We start from the raw sequence: 14,670 nt of genomic DNA on the forward strand, positions 1-14,670 counted from the left end.
CGATGCGGGACTCGCGACGCCCGCCGTGCGTTTTGATCGCCTCGGCGCTGCGATGCGCTGCGATGCGATGCGATGCGATGCGATGCGATGTGTTCGGGTTACTCGACCCGCGCGCGGCGTGGTGATCGCTGGAGGACGCGTCGACGGCGAACACGCCCCGGCTTTCGAAGCAGTGACGTCGGTTCCGTCGGTGCTCCCCGTCCAGATACGCGCCGTCGTCCTCGCGTCCCAGCACGAGCCTCCCCGTCCGCATCCCTCCTCGACCAGGATGCCCATCTCGCTCCGCCTCGTCCTCCCCGCGCTCTCCGCCACGGCCGGCGCCCAGGGGGCCTGCGCGCGCAACGCCGCCGTCCAATCCCCCGGCGAGACGCGCGACTTTATCGCCAACTTCTTCAGCGCCTTCGTGTTAGCCCATGCCGCATGCGTCCCTGTTGCGGTTTCTGATCGCGCGACGCGTTTTAGATCCCAGGTGGCCTTTGTGAACCAGAACAAGGTCGGCGCCGCCTGCGACAACCTCCCTGTGGGAGAGGTCCGGGCGTTTCTCGGCTTCTGTGTGCGTGACTGATGCTGACGGCCTCCGCCTGTGCAGGTCCTCTGCTTGGGCGTCGTAGGACAGGACTGCGCGACGACGCACACCGTCGTGTCTGGGGACTTTTGCGCGTCGATCGCGGGCGCCGCGAGCACGCTGCTCGCCAACAACCCGAACGTCAGCTCGGACTGCAGCAACATCTATCCCGACAAAGTGACGTCTGTACGATGGTGGCGCGTGTACTTGCGCTGGCCTTTTTTAGGGTATGTCCCTGCAGGTCCTCTGCGCGTCGTCGGAGCTCTTCGCGTGTACCGACGCGGCCGACGTGTGAGCTGGAGGAACCGGTTCTTTCGAGCGCTTTTTGGGGTCCCGATTTTGGGTCGTTCGCTGCTTGCGTCGGTCGCGCGTGTATTGATTGTTTGTTGAAGCAATGACGGGTGCGATGATCTGGCGTGCTTCTGCTGCTTGTGGAGCGTTTGCGCGACGGATAGATTCGGCCGTGCGCAATGCAGCTTTTTTGATCGTGGAACTTCTCGTCGGGACCGTGCATGAAAACAGAACGCAAAACGAACTCTCGACGATGGTTGATGCAGACTTTTCTATGAGGCTCCGGGCGCTTTCAGTTGGATCCTGCATCCCCCCCCCCCCCTCGTCCCATTTGAAAGACGCGCGCATCACGCCTCCGTCCCGAGCTCTGACGCTAGCGGAAGCACTATCAGCGATCTCTCTCGCTCATACGAAGACACGAGCCTATGCGACGCGGCGCGGCACCAACGCCGGCGCCCACGCTTCGCCGATGGGTTGTCGTCACGACACTGAACCGGGACTTTCCATGACATTTTCGTAGAAACTCTAGAAGGGACAAAGGTCCTCGGCTTGACTTTGATTGCGAGTGGTGTCAAAGGCTTGGAGCCGGTATATCAGATGGAGATCTCGCGAAACTCTGAAAGGAGATACCTGCCTCCTACTGGGACCGGAAAAAATGGAAAACGGGCGTCGGGACAAGAAAAACATCGATGTAGCAAGGAGCAAAGCAAGGAATCGTAAACATACGAGCAGAGCAGTAGGATCTGTCAACGAGTGCAGAGGGACAGTGCGAGTACTAAGCAAAGCAAGCGCAAGGTGAACATCATAGATACCAGAATGACCGAACCAACAGACAAAACAACAGGCTGAAACGGAACTTGAAAAGCGGAACGCAAGTAACGATACGACTGAGACGCCCCCTCAAGGATCCGGACCTTGCAGTTCGTTGGGGCGCATGAAGACTGCTACTGAAAATTATCTGTGGTAAACTCGTCAGTGTGACGTCGACGGAAAACAGATAATATATACCAACCCGACGTCACGCACCGATATCTATGTACAAACGCAGCCCATCGATGCAGCGCAATTTTCGCCTTCCTTGACGCGTCGATCCCACATCTCAGCGCCATCGCAGAATCCTTGAAATCCACCCGTGTTGGATCATTGTGACGGAACATGTACTTGTAGAACTCCCGAGTGAGGGCAGGCCCATCGTCATCCGCCATTCCCCACAGCGTCCCGATGACACTGCAGAACCCACAGAATTGCATCGCCGCTGCGAGGTGCAGAACTTCGTGAGGCGTATGGACATAATCACCACAGCACTGCAGTATGGCAGGCAGATAGGAAAGAAAGTCATGCATTGGGAAGGCGTGCCTGCAAGAGATAGTGACTTCTGAGCGACCGACCGTACGATAGGGTCCTACGAGATCTAGGCAGATTCTAGGCGGCGTCATCGGCTTCCGCGTGCACCATTGGTGGACGGTGGAAGACGAAGGGGTCACTTATAGAAACGAAGATTCTGCCCAAAAGGACGGGGAAACCCGACAATCGCAATACAACAGTTGATGTGAAACCGACTCCCTTGCGGGACCAAAAGCTGTACTTGTACCTACACGTGATCTTACACAGAACCTAGAACAACAGTGCGTTTGCTTTTGATATGACGACCTTCTCCCCTGCAGTTGCATGATCTGACGCTTCGAATGGTGCAAGGCCAAGCATACGCTGGCCTTCAACACTTGCGACATCTTGAACGGACGCTCGATTGACGAATTGCGATTCACCTTCTCCGCCGGGGAAATCCCTGTCAGGATAATATTGTGTTAGATTACAGAACGCAGAGAATGAGGATCGTAACAGATATAGCGGTACGTACGGCGCAGGAAGACCGTTGATGAAATTGCTACGCTGGTCGCGAAGATAATCGGCACTAGGACAGAGATGATCACAAGTGCTGGTCTGAGCGTTGGTTGAAGAAGACCCACTTGTGAAGAGTCAAGGGAATAGCGGGGATATATAGTACAGAAGAGTCGCTGTGTCCTTTGTGCTCTCCTTCGACCGCATGGACAACATCGCAGTGCCCTATCGAGACTGGGGCATCAGCATCACCGCGATGGTAGGTGGTTAAAATAGTACAATATATCTGGTCCCCTGGCTCTACCCTCGGTGCCGACACCATTGTACGGTCCAACTGCAGATGCGGATGGGTGACAGAATTCAGCTCCTGTGTCTTCGCCATGACACTCCCGGGGAATGATGTGCTCTCAAGATCGGGTACCCAGTCGCGAAGAGAAAGCCCCAAGTTCGGTCGGAAGAATGGACGAAGCATCAGGTATGCGGATGTTAATGGGAGCATGGGGCAGACACGTAAAGTGCCTTCAGAAGGGCCTGTGGTCGAGAGCGACGTCCATCCCTGCCAAGGGCGGAAGACAGTGCACTGATTCCTGTGGATTGGTAGTTTGAGTAACATGGAAGCGCCTATCAATGTGTGAATACTTACGCCGCATGATAAAGATCTTGTTTAGCATGGATCCTCGGAGACGCATCGAAGGAGTCATGCTCCCTCCATCTTCCCTCCAATATGTTCTTGAAGCAAGCCCTAAACCCCGGGTCTTCCCATCGTTCAATCGATCCACCGTCAATGTGAGGTCCGAGTACAAAAGAGCGGTCTCCAGGGATCCTGATACGGAAGCGATCATAATAAGAGATGGGTGTGGTGAGGCTTATCTCCGTGGACGGGTCAGATGTGTGCCAGAGCGCTAGTAACTGCCGTTGGGTCTCTACAAGTGCAGGGTGTGTTCTCGCGAGGGTCTGAGCTTTCGAGTTATATATCTCATATGCCTGAATGTTATCGGTAGGGAAGCCTTGAAATAAACGAATAGATAAATGAATAAAGCATAGGGTTGGGTTGCGATAGATCTGACCTTTGACTCGCCCAACATTGTCAGCAACATAGTCTCGGAGAGATTGCTTCCAGGCGAGTGCTTCCTGGAAACTGTAAATTAGCTACTGATGCCTTATGCGCTTGGTGCATCCCACCTCTTTCGGAACGCCGCCAGTAACTACAACAACACCCGTTTTCTTGATTGCTGCAGCTTGCTCCAAAGAAACGCCTTTCTTGATCTCTGAAAACGTAATTCTTGGAATGATCTAAAACACATAAAAATGAGCAGGATGGAGATACAGCGGGTGAGACATTCTTACAGTTGCCCCCTTGGTGGCGACTTCTTCTACAGCCTCATCGAGATGACTGAGGACTTCGTGCCAACTTTCCACCAGATTGTCGCGCCAAATCTCTTTCTTGAGATCAGAGAAAAGAGGAGGAAGGACGGTATCCGCGCCGCCAGATAAGGTAGTGAATACAGAGGCGATAGACCCTTCTGCTTTCGGCTTTCTAGTCGTCGCAACAACTGCCATTCCGCGGAGGGATGCATGCGAGGAACGCGACGTCAGAGAGAAGATGGGATAGGATACACGAGGGGTGTTTTTGAAGAGCATAGCTAGACGTTCGAAGATCGTAAGGAATGAAAGGGGTGAGGGAGGTCCGCCAGTCTGCTGCAGCTTTTATACCGGCCTGCTAACAACCGCCGCCGACACATCTTATCAATTTTATATACAAAAGATGTTGCCTGCCGCTTGGATGCATAAACGGGCAGGGCTTTCGGCCTTCGGTACGTCTTCACAGATATGGCCCTGCGGCGAACTGTCGAAGTTGAACTCGGGAACAGGTGTCCTTCAGCGAGTAATCACGACTCTCCGAGGTTTCTCCGGTTCACCTCACGCTACCTCACGCCGTGCTCAATACTGCTGAACGGTCGAATGCATGTCAATAGCTATGGAACTAAGCGTGAGACACGAGATATATCATCCAAATAGAGATCTCACCGAAAGGAAAGCCCAAGTTATCAATTTGTGTTCGATCCAAGATACATGGAACCACCTCCATTTGGTCATACAGGGCACTGTTAGCCCTTCCGTTGATGCAGACTAGAGGTCTTTTTCAGAAAGTAGGGTTCAAAAGTGATATCTGTTAGATTGCAATAAGCAGACAAGAGGACTCGGATACCTTCGAACAACAAGACACCCCAAATGACTCGATCGGAGCGTTAAATTTGAGAATCAGACGGCACAGCACATGACGCAGCAGGGAGCAAGCGGAAGAAGCATGGCATCCAATAGCATACTCAACGCTATGCATTTCGTTGAGCACGGTCTTCTTCCTTTGAAGCATGTCGAGGAACATATCTAAGAATTCAGTTCAGCTGTCCAACAAGTACTGGTATGGGAGGCGGGGCTTAAATATACGGTCCCAAATGGCAGAACATGACTAAACTGGGCAAAGCATTTCCGATTATACGACAACCCTACAAGCGACCTTGAACGTTTGAACGCTGGAGCCAGCATCCCAACCTTGCGCGACAAAATTTAGCAAAACCATATGGCTTCCGATTCCTTACTCCATATACGCGCACAGATGCTCAATCTGATTCGAAGGCCAAATTTACGATTTTGGGTGTGGAAATTCCGTTCACAGTTGAAGTAGTTCTAACAGAATCAATCGCAGCGCCCATTGACATTTCCTATCGCAAGGTCTAGACCTTCAATCACATGAGCCATTTTCCCAGATCACTTCGTCATTCGTTCTCTTGAGCTCGAGCGTCACAGAAAACAGTCGTGGGACACCGCAGAGATCACTGCGTCATTTCTCTCACAATGTAAGAAGATCATCATATATCTGTGTCTGAGACAGAGCGATAGCATCTTCCCTAATATGAACCTTCACCAAGACATGGCTCCAAGGGATGCAATATCTTCATCCTTGTACGTAGCTTCATGACACTTGCTTCTGTTGGCTTCAGCCCGTGAGCAATGTCTTGCGTGACAACATGACTGAGACCATCACCGGGTGATTTCCAGCCCTCAGTTTGATATTGTGTATCCATGTTATTTTTCTCAGCGTATAGAAGTGCCTATTGAGCAAGGCAACTCTGGATTCTGGTTTATGACCAGGCTGAAAGACGCTCGAAATTATACCAACAATAGACATCATGTCTACCGCTTACATCCCTCTGACGGTGGAGTTTTCGCTCTCCTCCCTGTGATTATGTTGACCTGTTTTTCTTTTGCATCAGACATCGCTTTGGACACTCGAGCTCCTCTATCCATGTCTTTCTAGCTTAGTGCGTTGACCCATTTACGCTCTATCGCCGACCTGATTCCGTCTTTGTAGGCAACAGGAGGGACACACGTTACTAAGCAGTCTGGCAATGCAACTTCTCGCATGCTCAAAACATCCTGACTACACTACACGATTGCCCACATACGTCTGCTACGCATTGTCGAATTCACCCCCGAGGTCCATTCTGCCGCAATCACGAAAAATACATCGATCCCATCATGCGCTCGTGCAGTGGGAGGAACCCCTTCTTGAATGCCTCCAGATCAAAACCTTCCTCCTCACTCTCCCCCGTCTCCGATAGCGAGAGCCCCATTCTGACCTGCGGATCGTAATGGTACTGCGCTCGAGCACAGACGGTGTTCGCATCTGCCGTCATTTGGGGAGGACACATCTAGTCAGCGTCGAGAACGGCAACAAGGAGTAGCACACATACAATACACGGGAGCAGGGATGGACACTGAGCGCGTTGCGCGGGAGTACACGTGGCACAAAGCATACGACAGCTCTTGCAACCCGTCGGCACTTCATGCGGGTCAGTACGGAGGTGAGAAGAGCGCTATAACGACACCAACGTGAACTGATTCTCGTCGTAGAGCACATTGTAGTGCGCGGAGCGGCTTGTCCCGATGATTCCGGCGTGGCTTTGCAGGTAAAAATTGAATTCAAGGGGGTTGACCACGCCTGTGTCAATGACCGTCCCCGCACGACAGTTATCGCTCTTGTCCTTGTTTTTGGTGTCTGTGGGGAAGAAGCGAGCGTGGTGCCGCTTGCCGACCACGACCAGCGTGATTTTAGGCGCGATGCCGAGTGCTTGGCACGCATCTGGAAGCTGCGTTCAACAGTACCCGCAAGCGTCGATGCAGCGAATGCTCACTCTGTATGAGGACAAGCTCTGATATCCGATGAGCGATGAGGACTGTCAGGTTAGAAGGGACATAACCAATGTTTACCTTTCTCGAGTACTTGTCTGAATTCGCCTTCCGACACGCCATCTGTGCATCTCGTCGTAAGAATGCCGTTCAATTTTGCAGAGACGCGCATCACCTCGGTAGAAGATGAGGCGCTTGGGTGCCATGTTGTTTCTCCGTATGTACATCTCCAAGATATACTAAAATCCACGGAAATTATTGAGACTGGTGAATATTCTAAGCCGGAATGGGACTTGCCTTGCTCATGTCTTCCAAGCCCTGTATCATCTCTACATTGGGGTCCTGAACTTCCATCCTCGCCACATATTTTGCGTTGTGGCTGTCTATGTTCGCGACAACGGCAGCGAAGGATGGTCGATGCTGCACCCCGGGCCGTGGGTGCGTCACATCCGCACCTGGATCGAACCGATCATCCGACTGAACACATACGAGACCGAGTTGGCAGACGTACCCATTACGATGGTCGGGTGAACGGGATCGGTCAACATCGATACATGGGCGGGATCCGGGATGACGTTGATCCCTCCGAGTTTAGCGTTTATCCTGTGCAGAGGTGACCAATGAACAAATGGAGTCGTCACTGGGCACTGGGGAAACGCACTTGAGTGCCACATTCACAAAATATTGCCGGCTGGCAGCGGTACATTTTGTTGACAGCATGCACTGCGTCATCACCCCGTCCTTCTCGTTGAATGAGCAGACATATTGTGCGCGAACGTCATGCCTTTACGCACCTTCACATCTCCAAAGCTGGAGAATCAGGACGGCGATGCATGAGAGATGTTGCAAGCAGATAGGTTTGGCACTTACAACTTCACGTGGGCATAGAGGTCATCTTGGCCGTCCCCCGGAAGGATGACGACGACTAGATCCGGACGGCCATCCTTGCAGCTTTTGCACGCTTCGCGCAGTTGCTAACAGAATAATGATACTCAGAACGGACATAGACAGATGAAGGTTCGAGGATCGATGTGCCTTGCCAATGTTTCCTTGCCCATTTTCCCATTTCACGTAGAATGGATATGGATTAATCGAGAGACCTAGACAGCCTGGATATCAGAGAGGATCATGAACCACTTGGATGCTCGAGTTACCGATGCTTTCGCAGCCTGATACAAGGCCGCGTATCATTCCTTCTAGGCGTGGCGGGTTGAATCTGGCCCTGCGCTCATAAATAACCACTATCCACTGGTCAATGGTGCTACATCCTTCATATACGTGCTTGTCGATCCTGTTGTTGCTCATATAATGGCACAAGACAGATCCACTTGACGAGCACTTACATGTTCCATGCCCCATTTGCTGGTAGCTTCAGCACAGCGCTGTTAAGAATACGAGCGATTCAGCTGGATGGAAACAAGGCTTACGATGCTCTTTTGCCGGCCCTGCTCGCCGTATTTCAGCGTCGGGGGATCGATGATGCGGGCGTTGACCCTCAACTCCTCCGGTATGACGTTCATCCCAAAGTCTGTGAGGTATTCGGAATCGCCATACTTGAGGGTCTGAAGCCTCTTCCATAATCAATTCGATCGGTACGAGAGAGAGAGAAGCTCACGTTGAAGCCGTTCCGGATGCTTGCCAAGCGTTGCCCAGGCTTCATCATGGAAAATGCCAGGAAATCCCGCTTCTTGTCCTTAGGAATCTGACGTTTCATAAACTGTCCTGCGGGCACGTCACACATCTCGAGCGGAATCACGTCCCCGCGAGGCAGCTAAGTAGTGTCAGTTGAAGTGAATTACATGCTCGCTCAAACTCACCACTGCGCAGATCACCTCAGGATACATGAGAGGATGGTTGTGGTGATCCTTGAAGTATTCAGCAACTGTTGTTTCTTTCCCATCCAATTGGAAAGTCTCATCACAAGCACCTCTCCTGCTCAGTTTCGCAATGCGAAATGAGCGCTGTCTATAAGGCATGGTCACCATAAGTCCACGCAGAAAATGGGTTAGCCGGATCTGCTCTCGAAAGGGAAAGCCTCGGGTAGGTGCCAAGGCCACCACATTGCCTGCTGGAATGCCCAAGAAATCAAGACACAAATCAATAAGACGGCCATGTTTGTACATGGCAGCCGTTGAGATATCAATGTTTATCAGCATCCTTCCAATTCCCGGACGGACAGATTGGAAGTATCCTCGCCACAGATCAATACCACCTCCGATGGGCCGCACCTCCTCATCTGTATAGAAGCAACGAGAATTAAAAGGATAGCAAGAGTTTGGCACCATTCGCACTACCGTGTTGAGTGCCTGGTGCATAGAAGTTTATCAATGTCCGGGCACTCGGAGGGAGACATGATAATTTACGGTAACGGCGGATGTGAGCACGCGCTCTTCATTGGACTGTTGACCGTTGACGAAGCGAGAAAGCACTCTGATAGATGTCAAATATATGAGTCTGACGCTCGACATAGGGAGGTACGCACTCGGGGTTGATCACTGCGACGTGTACCAACCGGACTTTGTATACTTTGGGGCCACGTCGTTGGACTGCAATTGTCTCGTCGGCGTTTGCGTTTGCGCTTGCGGTGGCGTTGGCGTTGGCGTTGGCGCCGGAGTCGGCATCAGCGTCGGCATTGGCGTTGGCGTTGGCGTTGGCGCCGGAGTCGGCATTGGCGTCGGCGTTGGCGTTGGCGTTGGCGCCGGAGTCGGCATTGGCGTCGGCGTTGGCGTTGGCGTTGGCGCCGGAGTCGGCATTGGCGTCGGCATTGGCGTTGGCGTCAGCATTGGCGTCGGCATTGGCGTCGGCATTGGCGTCGGCATTGGCGTCAGCGTTGGCGTCAGCATTGGCGTCAGCACTGGCATCAGCATTGGCGTCAGCGTTGGCGTCAGCACTGGCATCAGCATTGGCGTCAGCGTTGGTGTTGACATCGGCATCGGCGATGGCGGCGGCGGCGTCGGCGTCGGCGTCAGCCTTGGGGGGCGCTTTTGACATGACGACATCAAACTGAAATTCATCCCTGATTCAGAACGTGGACGAAAAAATATGGGCAAAGTCGTACCTCGGCGCTCTTGCCGAATTCGAGCTTCTGGGTGGTGAAAAAATTATTGCGGCCATCGTAGACGCCGCGACGACTGAAGATGTCCGGTTCGACTTCGTGCTGCAGCTTGCGGATGATGTCAAACGAGCGCCGCAGCGGGAGTTTGTCGCCCGATGGCGAGATGACTATATTCGTGTCAATCAAATCTGACTCGAAACGATGAACGCCGATGCTTACCGACTGTGCAAGAATACAAAGCCTTCCGTCAGTCACGAAGGTACAGGTGGAATATAGGAGACAGACCGTCATATTGGTGGATGAGACATTGGGGAATGGTGATTTCAAAAAAGTTGGTCGACACGATGATATATTTTCCCCTGTTGCCGCTCAAGTTAGGGCGCTTGACGCCGACGGCCTCCACGGGAGCAGGCGGCAGAGATGATGAGTCCGACTCCACCAGCATGGATGCTTCCGCAGAGGCGTGCTCTTGCTCGACAAGAGACCCTTCGTTTGTAGCTACGTTCTGCTGAGGGGGGTGGTGACCCGTTCCGCGACCGCGCCAGAACGGCTGGCCTCTGCGTTCACCACCACCGCGATACCGCCCCCTACCTTCTCCTCTACCTCCGCCTCCGCCTCCGCCTCCGCCCCTACCTCCGCCTCTGCCTCTGCCTCCGTTTCCCCTACCCCAGCCTCTGCCTCTGCCTCCCCGATACCCATAACCACGATCTCCACCTCTGAAATCGGACCCCCCTTCGCCTGTATTGCCTTGTTGATTTTCAGAGTCGTCGCGGGGAGGCATTTGAAGTGTTTGCACGATTTGAGGACGTAGTAGACCCTGCGGTCTCAGCTCTTTCAAGCAGTATATAAAGCCCAAGAATCGCGCAGCGCGCAGGGGGAACCGCGTATTCCAGCCAGGTTGCCGTACCTGTCCTCCACTCCACTGCACAGCCTATAAGATCCAGATGAGAGAGATGACAGAGCGCTTCAGCGAACGGGGAGCCAATGGAAAGCGCGCTCGACGTGATCCCAGCGCTCACGCCATCGGACACGCAGGCTGCGCAGTCGCCGAGAGGAATAGTGCGTACGAACGGAGAGAGAGACGGGCTATTCATACGCTCCGTGCGCGCATCGCTGCGAGACGGCAGATGAGCGACCAGCGTGCGTGACCCAAACGGTGCGCGAGACGGCTGCGCGCGAAATGCCGCAGAGCTGGTCAAGGGCGAGCGACACGACCCACGCAGCCTGTACTGAGAGGATCGCAGCCTGCAACGATCTTGGAGCGCATCGCGAGCCTCCACACGCACGACACCGACATCCACCTCGGCATCGGGGAGCACATGCGCGTGCGCAGTCGAATACGTCTGCGCGGCGCATACCCTGCGTGCGACCCGAGGAGTGTGCCGGTGCTGATACCTGCGGGGACAGCTGGGCCACGCAAAACCGCGCGCTCGGCTGCATGATCGCAGCCCTGTCCTTCTCCGGCTTATATAGGTGCAAGCACGTTTGAACCTGCGGCACAGCCAGCTGGGGGCGGAGGAGCTGCGGTGCACCACGGCATGACTTGGTGCGAGCAAGCGAGACGCGCCGCGACTTTGACAGCGCCAGGCTAGCTGCGACCCTGATGCCTGGCTCAAAATAAGCATCAAGTGCTCAGAGAGCAGAGAACGTGGGATGCGCGAGCGCTGTATGACGCAGGCATTCCCTCGGCGGTAGATCTTAAGTGCGGCGCAGCGCGCGCAAACAGCGGGACCGTTATTCTGTGTAGGCTGTTGTACCAGGACCTCATGAAATCAGAGGCGGACTCTATGCACGCATAAGAGCCGAGGCTTGGCTTTCCAGCACCATGAAACGTGTCGCCAGAGATTTCCAGCTGCGAGTCGAAGTAATAAGTCAACCAGTCAAGGCCGTTCAGAGCGAAAAGCTACTTGCTAGATCACGATGCGTCGAGCGGCTGTGCTCACGTGCTGGGAAACCACCAACGCGACACGTCTCCGAGACGCGCCGTCCATTGATGCATTCGATCGACCCACCGCTCTCCACTCCCACCGAGTAAGAGCATACCCACCGACCACATTCTCCCACCCGGAACACTCCTAGCGGGAGCTCCCCCACTCACGTATGGGCGATAACCACAGAAACCCGCACGCCCGCGCATCGACTCTTCTCTGACTCACCGCACGCGCGCATACACGCGAACCTTGCCCTCGATCGCCAATGGGCGGCATGAACATACGCATATAGTCACCGGGCACGAAAGTACGCATATAATCATCATCGTCTTCAACAAGACGCATCTACGGCATACTACACGGCCGGTCGGATACAAATCGGAAGCAAGTCATACCGGTTCTTGACCCATACGCAGACATCGCACGACGCGGGGCGAAAACAGTCCGACGACGAGATCAGATTATTTATACAGACACGACACGACGCGAACACGACACGCGATATAAAACAGACACAACGGGATAGCGAAAGAAAAACGCGATACGGAGCCAGAAAGCCAGGGGAGACCAAGAGATGATAAAGACGAAGAGACGAAAGGCGGCCCACGAGAAACGGGCCTATATACAGAAGAGAAGGTAAATCGTATGAAAAAATGAGAAAAGTGAATAAGAAAACGCGGAGCCCGGCGCATACATATGGACGAGGCGAGAGCGCGAGAACGTCCGGACGGAAGGGAGAGGCATGTTCACGCGCGGAGACGTGGGGCGGATCTAACAAACAGGATAGAATAAAGAGGAAACGGAGCGGACGCGCGGCGTCCGCGGGCTCACGCCTCGAGCTTCACGTACTCGCTCCCCGCGCTCGCCTTCTCCGCCGCGTCGACCGCCTCGAGCAGCTCTAGCTCTTCGTCCACCTCCCCGCCGCGCGCATACCCGCGCTTCCACGCCTTGCTCCGCTTGACGCCGCCCACCGCTGCCGCGGCCGCAGGGTCCACGACCATCGCGTCCCCCTCCCCCTCCCCCTCAACGTCGTGCTCCAGCTCGTCTGTGCTCCCGTCCGCGTCTACGTCCTCGTCCCCGCTCCCCGCCAGCGCGCGGTGCGAGTGTGAATGCACGCGCAGATGTGTGGCCCGTGCGGACGACGCGCTGCTCCGCCCCTCGGGCGACCGCGAGCCCTCCTCCGCGCCGCCCGCCTCGTGCTTCACGAGCCGCACCGGCGGGCTCGCGAGCACCGTGTCCGTGCGCCGCAGGCTGCTCGTGGTGCCGAGACCGTTCCGCCCGTTACTAGAGTGTGCATGCGGTGCGGGGAACGATGCGTGCGGGTGCAGGTGCATGTGCGGGTGCGCGCCCGACGCGGGCGCGCCGTCCAGCGCGGCGTGACTCGCGCTCACGGCGATCGCCGTGCCGGGGCCAGGCATTGTCCCGCGGCGCTCCACGCGCTTCATCTTTTTGCGGCACCTGGTGAAAAAAAAAAAAGGGTCAGGGTTTGCCGGCGCTGAGATCCCGCGCGCACACGCACCGATCACACACGGTGCCGGGGCCCTCAGGCCCGGGCCCCCATTTTTCGACGCATTTGCCGTCCTTGTAGCGCCCGGGAAGGCCGCACTGGCGGCAGATGCGCTGGCCCTTGTCGTTCGTGGGCGGGTACGACCCACCGGTGGGCGCAAGCGCCGCGCGGGGCAAGTCTAAGGAAAGAAGATGGTATCAGAATCAGTGCGCTTCTGGTGGGGGGAACAGGAAAAAGCGCACCAATGCCGTTGCCGTTGCCGTTGCCGTTCGTCTTCGCCCCAACCGTAGCGGGCACGGCGCCTGGCGAGGCGGTGCCTGCGAGCTTCTTCCCTGGGGGGCCCGTCACGGGTGGCGCAAATACGTGCGTCTGGTAGCTTTGGAGCGCGGGGCCGTGAGCGGGGCTGCGCTGCGCCGAGGGTAGTGACGGGTGCGGGTGGGACGGCGGCGGGGCGGGGTGCGCGGTGGATGGGTGCATGCTCCCGCGCGCGCGCAGGCCGGGGAGTGGGTAGTCGGGAGAAGGCGCGCGGTAGAAGGGTGCACGGCCGCCTAGGGCGCCGGCAGATGCTGAGGGCGCGAGGGGGGTGCCGGTGGGGGAGCCAGCGCGGGAGCGGTCGTCAGTGGCGACCTGGAGGAGCATCTCGTCAAGCGAGAGCGATGACGAACGCGAGCGCGAGCGGTGGCCGTCTGTGTGCGAGGGAGTGCGAGAACGCGGGCGGCCGCGGCCATGCGAGGGGGCGGGGATGTAGTGGTGCGGGTGGGGTGGGGGGTGGGCGTGGATCGGGGGAAGGCTGGGGAGAGCGTGGGCGTGGTGAGACTGTGAGTAGTTTATAGGGTGGAGGTAGGGGTTCGGCGGCGGGAGATAGGTCTGTCGGGAGAGGAAGGGTGAGCACTGGGAAGCAAGGACATGTAGAAAGGAGGGACGGACGTCGTCGTTATAGCGGGCGCTGCGATGCCGCTTGGTGGGTGGCCCAAGGTCATCTGCGGCGTCGTCGCGCGGGCGAACGCGGCCAGGGTGGGGGTTCGGCGGAGGGGGGAGGGGCAGCGACGGAAGCGACGAAAATGGCTGCTGAAAGGTGCTGCGCGGAGTGGGGCCGCGTGCTGCGAAGGCGGTGGGGTACTGGTGCTGCGGGTGACGCGCAGCCGAGGACGAGGAAGAGGGATGGCCCTGCTGGTAATGGTGCTGGTGTTGGAGGGTGGTGTGGTTGGGGGCAGGGGGTGAGGCGGCGGGGCTGGAAGCGTTGCCGTTCAGGCTGAGCTTTGCGGCGCCGTCACGGACGGCGTGGGCGAAG

General features: G+C 56.0%; 5 protein-coding genes across 5 annotated transcripts; 1 reads left to right on the forward strand and 4 right to left on the reverse strand.

Moving 5' to 3' along the window:
* Positions 1-394: 394 nt before the first annotated feature.
* HETIRDRAFT_18523 (uncharacterized protein) lies at positions 395-730 on the forward strand (the record flags this gene model as incomplete). Its single annotated transcript, XM_009544853.1, has 2 exons — positions 395-529; positions 590-730. Coding segments are annotated over 2 exons (276 nt in total), but the record flags the coding sequence as incomplete, so codon positions are not given.
* A 1,740-nt stretch (positions 731-2,470) lies between these two features.
* On the reverse strand, positions 2,471-4,255 carry HETIRDRAFT_58376 (uncharacterized protein; the record flags this gene model as incomplete). The annotated part of the gene is made up of 8 exons (XM_009544952.1): positions 2,471-2,642; positions 2,715-2,768; positions 2,824-2,920; positions 2,975-3,282; positions 3,339-3,702; positions 3,763-3,826; positions 3,878-3,988; positions 4,043-4,255. The coding sequence occupies 8 exons, from the start codon at positions 4,253-4,255 to the stop codon at positions 2,471-2,473; spliced, it is 1,383 nt and encodes a 460-aa protein (XP_009543247.1).
* A 365-nt stretch (positions 4,256-4,620) lies between these two features.
* On the reverse strand, positions 4,621-5,081 carry HETIRDRAFT_416519 (uncharacterized protein; the record flags this gene model as incomplete). Its single annotated transcript, XM_009546247.1, has 3 exons — positions 4,621-4,671; positions 4,724-4,825; positions 4,905-5,081. 3 exons carry the CDS (start codon positions 5,079-5,081, stop codon positions 4,621-4,623), a joined length of 330 nt encoding a protein of 109 aa, XP_009544542.1.
* Positions 5,082-6,210: 1,129 nt separating this feature from the next.
* On the reverse strand, positions 6,211-10,386 carry HETIRDRAFT_314333 (uncharacterized protein; the record flags this gene model as incomplete). Its single annotated transcript, XM_009546248.1, has 20 exons — positions 6,211-6,383; positions 6,451-6,539; positions 6,590-6,839; positions 6,953-7,009; positions 7,062-7,113; positions 7,137-7,150; positions 7,180-7,341; positions 7,398-7,489; positions 7,548-7,627; positions 7,681-7,696; positions 7,757-7,837; positions 7,890-7,986; positions 8,041-8,224; positions 8,314-8,448; positions 8,502-8,657; positions 8,704-9,192; positions 9,250-9,316; positions 9,369-9,442; positions 9,915-10,108; positions 10,227-10,386. 20 exons carry the CDS (start codon positions 10,384-10,386, stop codon positions 6,211-6,213), a joined length of 2,622 nt encoding a protein of 873 aa, XP_009544543.1.
* Positions 10,387-12,699: 2,313 nt separating this feature from the next.
* On the reverse strand, positions 12,700-14,091 carry HETIRDRAFT_433497 (uncharacterized protein; the record flags this gene model as incomplete). The annotated part of the gene is made up of 3 exons (XM_009546249.1): positions 13,622-14,091; positions 13,392-13,557; positions 12,700-13,330 (listed from the first exon to the last, which is right to left on the reverse strand). Exons 1-3 carry the CDS (start codon positions 14,016-14,018, stop codon positions 12,700-12,702), a joined length of 1,194 nt encoding a protein of 397 aa, XP_009544544.1. The 5' UTR covers positions 14,019-14,091.
* Positions 14,092-14,670: the final 579 nt, after the last annotated feature.

The sequence above is a fragment of the Heterobasidion irregulare genome, assembly GCF_000320585.1.
Source record: "Heterobasidion irregulare TC 32-1 unplaced genomic scaffold scaffold_03, whole genome shotgun sequence".
Taxonomy (NCBI): domain Eukaryota; kingdom Fungi; phylum Basidiomycota; class Agaricomycetes; order Russulales; family Bondarzewiaceae; genus Heterobasidion; species Heterobasidion irregulare.